This window comes from Pagrus pagrus, assembly GCF_965226575.1.
Source record: "Pagrus pagrus genome assembly, chromosome: 12".
NCBI lineage: Eukaryota > Metazoa > Chordata > Actinopteri > Spariformes > Sparidae > Pagrus > Pagrus pagrus.
This window is the reverse complement of record NC_140196.1, coordinates 7,709,136-7,717,942: the sequence shown is the minus strand read 5'-3', so window position 1 is coordinate 7,717,942 and position 8,807 is coordinate 7,709,136. Positions and strand designations below refer to the sequence as shown.

At 41.2% G+C, this 8,807-nt stretch overlaps 2 protein-coding genes across 2 annotated transcripts; both read left to right on the top strand.

Annotated features, from left to right (window-relative positions):
* The first annotated feature begins 40 nt into the window (after window positions 1-40).
* On the top strand, window positions 41-3,228 carry mterf4 (mitochondrial transcription termination factor 4). Its single transcript, XM_084369381.1, has 4 exons — window positions 41-527; window positions 837-1,248; window positions 1,378-1,562; window positions 2,759-3,228. The coding sequence occupies exons 1-4, from the start codon at window positions 501-503 to the stop codon at window positions 3,149-3,151; spliced, it is 1,017 nt and encodes a 338-aa protein (XP_084225507.1). The 5' UTR covers window positions 41-500; the 3' UTR covers window positions 3,152-3,228.
* Window positions 3,229-3,783: 555 nt separating this feature from the next.
* LOC311266256 (putative G-protein coupled receptor 148) lies at window positions 3,784-6,693 on the top strand. The gene is made up of 2 exons (XM_084368540.1): window positions 3,784-3,852; window positions 4,845-6,693. Exon 2 carries the CDS (start codon window positions 4,919-4,921, stop codon window positions 5,876-5,878), a length of 960 nt encoding a protein of 319 aa, XP_084224666.1. The 5' UTR covers window positions 3,784-3,852; window positions 4,845-4,918; the 3' UTR covers window positions 5,879-6,693.
* Window positions 6,694-8,807: the final 2,114 nt, after the last annotated feature.

Below are 8,807 nucleotides of genomic sequence, written 5' to 3'. Positions count from 1 at the left end.
CAAATATTTTTGTCTTTGTACTGTATTTTTCAATGTGATGATTAAAGAATTGTGTACTCATTTTGTTTGTCATGCAAACATTGTAAATTTATTTGAATTTCATATTCTTTATGCAGCCAGTAAACACAGAAAATCATTAAATGGCAGTGCAATCAATTTTTCTGTTGATGTACCAAATGGCACCAGCTGCTTGGCCTGACTGATTTAAGTGGAACAACTCTTAGGTGGATTTCATTTGTCAAAAATCTGAAGAAAAGCCTAATATTGAAAATAAACTTACAAAATAAAACCGTGTTATTTTTAACTGGACTTAAAATAACGCGGTGAAGTTAGTTTTAGGTTGGTTATTGGACAGACATTCACTCCGGAGACACCCAGCGACGTCTCTTACTCAGTTTCACCCAGTGTTGGCAGCAGGAGGACGGTTAGCTCTCTGAAGCGGAACCTTTGTCTTGCTGCGCTAAAGCTGAAACACGGAAGCATATGTACGACGGACAAGCATGGGTACCCGAGTTGGTGCGCGTCAGGTGAATGAAAATGCTACAAAACATGAATTTCTTTAACGTATTATAACATAGATACTTTGTAAAACGTTTGATTTAATGAACCAAACATTTTAAATATGTCGGACAAATGAGTGACAGCCAGACGGCTAACGAACTTCCGCTGTAACCTTCATGTTTGCTAACTTTTGCTAATGATATCACAGCTTGTTTATTAGCATAATTTCTGCTAACATCTCAACATCATCTTTCTCTGCAGCCGTAACAGTGACCATTGTCCTGCTCTGTCTGTAACTGCTCTCCGTGTTTATAACTATGTTTTCTTTTCCTCAGCTTCTTCGGTGGACGATAAGAAACGCCTCTTCTGTTGTCAGTCCACCTCAGTTTTGGAGATGCCACCTCCAGCCTCTGTGCACCGGTTGCAGATTGTTGTGCTCCTCCACCAGCCTCCACCATGAACTCAGTCCTCTATCCGGGAAGCCAAACACAGAGCTGTCCCTGCGCACTTTTCTTGATATGGGATTCACAGACACTCAGGCAGAGCAGCTCTACGAGACTGTGTCCAAACTGAGAGGAGGCAGTGCTGCCAAACATGCTCTGTCAACTCTCACAGCTCTGTTCGTCCTGGGCCTCAATCCCTCCAGTGTGCTCAAACTGCTGGACAAATGTCCTGAACTTTACAGCGTCAAGGAACCACAGCTCCAGCAGCGGATAGACAACCTGCGGAAACTGGGTTTAGGTGAAGGTGAGGTCTTGATATTTGTGGAGCACAGTTCATCATATAACTGTTGACCAATTGCTTTAAATGGAAGAAATGAATATGAATCTCTGTATGATTATGAAACTAGTGTTTTTCCTTATATCCCCTCTTTAGGCAGTATTCAGAGAGTGGTGGCCTATTACCCTCAGATCCTGACTGTGCCTGTGAAGACTATAAAAACTGCAGTAGGCTTCCTCAGGGAGAAATGTCTGTTCACTGTCCAGCAGGTCACAGACATCATCAGAGACAGTCCGGCCGTACTCACGGAAAACCTGGGTCAGCTGGAGTACAAGTTTCAGGTCAGCATGTTAACCAACTGAGAGAGCAATAGGACACCAAAGAGTGTTTTACAGACTTATTACTGAAGAAAGAAAGTTGAAATGTGGCAATTAATTGATTCGTAGATCTTTAATACAGTATCTTAGTTACTCAGACAAAACTTTGGGTTCTGGAAAATTGTGATTAGCCTTCTCTTTCTTTTTCTTTTTTTACATTTTAGACATTTTATGGAACAGATGACAATGAGAAATTTTCATTACTTGCAAGCCTTGATACAATATAGTACCTTCCATACAGTTGAATTAATTCCATCCAGAGACAAGCAGCTGTTCCCATGTTCAAGTGCTGTTCTCATGGTTAACTGTAGATTTACTGACTTCCTCAAAACTTGATCAAACAGCATCAAAGGTCACCCTACCTGTAAGAGATAACACCAAGGCAGGGGGGTTCCTGTTCAAATAGGCTGTGTACCAATTCAGACTAGACGCTAATTACACACAGAATGTAATATTAACTTATTTTTATGTTATGTATTTATTTAACATTTACTTAACCAGGGGTCCCATTGAGATTAAAGATCTCATTTTCAAGGGGAGGTCTGGCTGACAGCCAGCAGGATGAAAAACCATAGTTACAGACAGAAACAACAAGAGGACACACTTTTATAGCATGCTGTTTTTTTCCACTTAGTATACAAGAATCAGCAGGAAATGATACAAGACTTGACTTATTTTCAAAGATTTTGATTTTCCAATAGTTTTCCGCAGACGTTCCTGAAGCTGTTCCACCACCATTTACACATTTGATGCATTTATTACAACTCTGAGCAGCTCGTCTCTTTCCTTGCATTGTGGGACAATAGTGTTCATCAACAACACACTGAAAACAAAGCACATCTAGTATGGACACTTTTTGAGCAGAGTTGTCACTTTTCCGGTGTGAACACACTGCATACTCTGAAGCTGTTTAGTAGTTCTGAATTGTGACACTGTTATATTACTCCCTCTGCTGGCCATTATTGATCTCCACATCCTTCAGGCTGTATAACACATTTACAATATGATCCAGTGAGTTACTTGTTATGCTCTTGCTGTAAGTACATAGTTTTTGTATAACAGCTATTATTATAAGTCATTATTTGAGGTTATGTTTTAGTGATTTTTGACCCTCCAAACTGATAATTTATTGTTGTTTGTATCAATTCATCTTCCCACAGTACGTCTACTTCCGAATGGGTGTCAAACAGGGGGAGATGGTGAAGTCCAGGTTGTTCCGCTTCACTCTGGACGAGGTGCGCCATCGACACAGTTTTCTGGAGCGCAGGGGCCTGTATCAAACCCCGGACAAGAAAGGACAGACGGTCATCATCAACCCCAAACTGGACAGCATCCTCAGCGTCGACCAGGACACCTTCCTCACAGAAGTTGCCAATGCGTCAGCAGAGGAGTACGACATTTTTAAGAGACTGATGGCAAGGGAATTGCAGGAACAGGAACAGCAGGGGGGCAGGATTGAAGCTGATAGTGATGATGAGGAGGAAGCGGAGGAGGAGGATGAAGAGGAGGAGACTGGAGGAAGAAATGCATACAGGAAGAGGAGAAAGAAATGACAATGGCGGAGGGACTGAGAGGAAAATGACGTACATAATAAATGAAAAATAAAGTGTTTCCTTTACTCTTTGTTGAACTCAAGCACGTCATTATGTGTCACAGGAAATTCTTATCAAAAACTCCACATAGAAACGTCACGTTGTGGTTATTGATATGAAGCTTGTTCTCTATTGATAGCAGCAGATTGTACAGGGTGAACCCTCTGGTTTGAAGTTGATTTATGTGTTTATCTAAGTGGCCACATCAGGACGCAAGGTGTGATTACGTCAGTGTGAGTTTATGATGAAAAGTAAGGTCTATATATAAATGAATTACAACAAGCATGGTAAAAATGTTCTCCCATACATTCATTCAATCTCCAAAAGGTTTTTGACCTTTCGAAATCAGTTTGAGAGGTGTGAATGTGTTGATGCTTGGCGCACAGAAACTAAGATCTTCGAATGAACATCTTGGGTAGAAAACAGCGACAAAGCAACTGAGTGAGGAGCAGCGGAGAGGACCAAAGCTCCACCCAGTAACTACGTGACGATCAAGTGGCCGTAGCTTTCTCCATCCCTGTATTATCTGTATGAGTCAACAAGGAGCGCATCAGATAAGGGCCAGTGTGTGAGATGAGTAGTACCAAACGGCCATCGATTTATAGAGGGGTTAAATCTAATGGATATGCAACACAGAGAGGTTTTTCTGTTCTGGACATCAGGTAAGAAAACTTACCTTTGGCCAATCAATAAATAGCCAATAGGTGTGTCGGAGCAAAACTTGAACTTGAACTGAAGGAAGTGATTTTCTATAATAATAATAATTTCTATATAATAATATATCATAATAATTATATAATATGTTATTTGTTAAGTTAAATGCATGTTTTCTAATGATCCTTTCATTGAGTTAATTATTTACAACTTTAACTACTTCATTTGCATTTTCTATCATTTGCAACAAAACACTCAGGGAACAGAGTCCATCACTACATGATGTTCATATTTGAATATTTGGCATAAATTATCTGGGATATTTTTAGTCTGGAGCATTACATAAGCTTTATTAAAGTCATTATGATGAAGACTGAGTCAGCCAAGGCAGTGCGTGGGAAATTATGTAATACAGGTGTGCCCAGCTTGCAGTATATCAAGATGATGGCTATATGAATGCCTAGAGTGATATTGTTTTTTTATTAGCTGTCATTAAGAGACCCGTGTTTGGTTATAGCAGTTCATTCACTCATAGTGTGTTTAAAGGTAAAGTTCACCCAAAAAAGATTCAGTGATTATACACTCTTCTTCTGACAATGGAAAGTCAGGTGACGTTTCTTAGTTCACAAAACATTTCCGGAGCTTCAAAGCGTTGCAGCATTCTCGTATGCAACTGAGGAAGATGAGGACTATTTTAAGAACTTAAAAAACAACTGAAAAAAACAAACATAAAATGGCTCCAAACAACTTACCTGACATAATCCAAGTCTCCGCAAGCCCCCAGATCCCGAACTGTTTTGAAAAGACATTATTTAAACCTGTGATGCACGGACTAGCTGAGTGTGAGTAGATGATGACCAAATTTTAATTTTGGGGTGAACTGTACCTTTAAGCTGTATATATGAAATGTTCCATAAATTAAATTTGTATGCGTTTACATCCTTAAACTTTAATGTTGGTCCACTCTCTTGATATTTATTTATGGTGTTTTGTTTTGCAGGAAGCTTCTGGAGGAAACAGTCAACACACCATAAAACACACCTCTGTCTGAGTATCTGTTAATCAATAGACAAAATGACATCATCAGTACTCATTGCAAACCTCACTCAGGACTGGGTGGAGAGCCTGCGGAGGTGGCATCTCGAATTTTTCTTCATCCCTACCGTAGTCATCACTCTGGTCACTCTGCTAGCCAACCCTGTTCTCCTGATGTGCATTTGTCTGTCGCGTACCCTGCGTCAGGAGACACGTTACCTGCTGGTGGCCAACACCCTGATGGCAGACATGCTCTTCCTCATCCTCAACCTGGTCATGGTGATCTGCAACACTGTGAGAGTTCCAGTACCCTGGCTGCTGTGTGAGCTGGTCACAGCTGTCACTGTCACCGCCTACTGCTGTGCCATCCTCACCGTCACCCTCATGGTGGTGGACACCTACGCTGCCGTTCGCTGGCCTCTACATTACCATGACATTCTTCCACCTGCCCGCACCCACCGCATACTGGTGGGGGTGTGGGCACTGGCGGCTGTGTACCCTTTCACCCTGGTGATCATGATGGAGGTGGAGAGGGGAAACCCCCATGAAAGTGTGGCTGTGTGTCTGGTCCTCATCTCCCTCGGCTTCATTCAGCTCAAAGACGTTCTCGGGGTCCACATCTACTTCTTTGTAGCTGCACTCATCTGCACTTTACTCATTTTTTACTGCTACATTCGGCTCTACATGGTGACAAAGACCCAGGGCATCTGGCAGAGCCGCTTCTCCAGGGCCCGGGTCACGCTGCTGGCTCACGGGGTGCTGCTCCTGCTCTACTTCGCCCCGGGCTTTGTTTTCGCCCTGGAGCTCTCCCTGTTCCACAGAGAAGACATAAGTCAAGATGTTCGTGTGTGGATCAGCACGGTCAATATGTGTGTGTTCATGCTGCTGCCCAGAGCCTTTGCTCCATACATGTATGGGCTGAGGTACAGGGATCTCTCTGATACTCTAATGCAGCTGCTGCACAAGGACAGGAGACTCAGCCAGATCACTGTTTCATGAAGACACTTATGTGCTGTCTATTATTCAGAGTTATTAAATTTCTCCAATGAAATTTAAATATTCGACATGTTTTCTCAGTTGTCAACAAACAAAGCTGTAACTACAAGGGCGGTAGCCAGGATGTTATAAATACTGAAGTCATGAGTCCAAATTCCCCTAGTTAAACCCCACCACAATTTAATTTCACTAACCACTTAACATAGTCTATTTGTTTCCAATTTTTGTGAGAATCAACATATTATTTATTTGTATATATTGTCTAAATCAGCCCAATGGTCTACCACATAAGGCTTCATTTGTCCCAGTTAAGGGAACTTGGCAGTGTTGTAGTCAGGACCACCTAAACCGAGACAAAGTTATGAACAAGAGCAGAGTGTATTGTTTAAGTGCACTATGAGAAATGTGTTGATAAAAAAATCAAAAAGCATTTCAGGGGTGAATTCTCTGTGTGTGGAATTTAGATTTGTTTTCTCTGAGCAAACACGGAGGAGCTGAAATCAACTTAACCATCTTTATCCAACACTCCTTTGCCATGTTCTGTCATCAACAATACACATTTTTTATGCAGGAATCAGGTTTTCTGGGTCACTCATCTTCCCATAAAAACCACCATTAAATACAATATGCATTAAACAAATATTCAATACAGTGATATCTCTACAGTTGTGGTCGTGACTGGTCTTTAAACACTACAGTGTACTCTCAGAGTCTGTGACCAAGAACGAATGTGGTTGATTCTGATAAGAGACTGAGACCTTCAAAAAGTGGTCTTGAGACCTAAACCAATCTCGAGTACTTCAACACTAGAGCTTGGGATCCTTGTACCAATTTATATCTTAACACAATACGATAGAATAGGTTTTGCTTTTGGCCCTCCAAGGGAAACAGTTTGAGCACCTTTGGTCTAAATACTGTCTCACAAATCTTTCCACAACACCAACAATGTAATTAGAGAAGCACCAGAATCCACTGTGAGAATAGTAACTCTGAAACACTACGTGTAATTTGTGTGTAAGTATAGAAGATAAATTCCACCTCAGCTTGTTAAAACCCCAAAATCCTCAGAATCAACACTAAGAATATGTTATCTGTGTTCTCAGTGGTAGCAAAAGCCTTGGTCGCTGTCATTTCCATGTTCTCCATTATGTAGTGTTTTTTTTATAGAGCCTGACCGATACTTGATTCTTGGGGCTGATTCCGACTTTCCGAGTAAAGAATTCCAATATCAATATATCGTCCGATGTACACACAATTATTAGAATGATCTCTCAAATGTGGGTATCAAAAAAATAAGAAACGGAGGCAGGATATTTTACAGATCCTTAATAGACTTAACTGTCTAAAAATGACTGGAAGATTTTTGAAAGTTAATTCAAATAAACGTGAGCTGTATTACAAGAGCAGCTAGAAAGAAAAGTCTTGTACCTGTTACTTGCATTCAGGAGTTATGGGGATCAATTTGACAGCTTACAGTCGGGACTTCCAATTTTTATAAGGACCTTATAACATCAGTTCCCAAATAATAAGGGTGCAACAGCAACTTTACTGGGAATGTAACTAAATTGATTAAAATATATAAATATCCCAAGCATCTTTTTGTGTGTTATAATCTCTTCAAACAAAATTTTCATACTGGTACATACAGACAATATATATAACCTGATTTGTTTTATCTGTCACAGGCCAACATCGTCCAACCGGTATATTGGTCAGGCTCTATTTCCTCCATCTCAGACCTGCCTTATTGTTGCTCTAATCTAAATGATACATGCCATGGCAACAGTCTGCTCTCGTGTGTGTTTAAAGCACTTAATGGTGGTGCTGAGCATGTTTTGTAGATGCATGCAAATGTGTTTTTTATGAGGGCCATAAGAGCTCTTTGCCAGCCGTGTCGGTCTAAATGAGAATATGTGGAAGTCCCTTGCTTTTCAGGTTTATTTCTCAATGTTGACATCACCGTGATCCCTTTCTTTTTTTCTTTTTTTTTTAAAATAAACTGTTCAACCATAATGTGTGTTATTTTTATCATCATCATTATGTAATGTTAGAACTGGACACTCAGTTCTGTGACCGTAGCCACGAAGCACTTAAGACCTTCTGCACTTAGGGAGCCGTGTTTGTCTAAAACTGGATGTCCAAGAAGATCATTAACAAATGTCTGACTGACTTGGCAATTTGAGGCACCAGAGGGAGGCGTGGTGCATAGAAACGCTGAGTCAGACATCCTGGCTGTGGCGTCTCTTTCTGACTGTGCTGTGTGCCATCTGTGACTGGTACAGCAACTCAACAGCAGAGGGACACATTCATCTGTCTGTCGCTGCTCTTCCCTGCAGCATGTATATGTCTGTTTGCTTGGTATCAGTAAGCCACTGGGACTTGTTCTAAACGTCTGCGCCTGTTGCTCACCGCCAGCATTTCAATACCTGCAGGTGGATCAGATGCGAACAAAAGTCACCTTTGCCATTGTTTGACATTTTTGTACCAATTTCCGTGGTACTGTAATTACACTGCTCTATTGATATCCGATTCATTTCTACTGACTGACTGACATATTTGCTCTTCTTGGCAGCGTTGCCTATCCTGCTGATCTTACTGATGGTGTAATCTGATTAAACCGTTTTGTTCTGGTGAAAACATACAGCAGGTGCCTGGAGGACAAAACAACCTTCATTGTGCAATATGCTCACCTGTTCCCAACCTGAGCTCAGTAAGTGTATTTACTCAAGTTGGTTGGTTGAGTCGCTGACGTCTTGTCAAGCGTCTCAACTTGCGAATGTTCCAGTTAGTGTGCACTACTAATGGGGACAAAAGCCCCCCCACTGTACCTGTATGACTTCAGGGATAGAGACCTGTCACTGTGACTGAGTGTGTTTACAATAGCGGTGTGTAAGAGGACAAAGACAGGACTGTGTCATACCTTATCAGGATC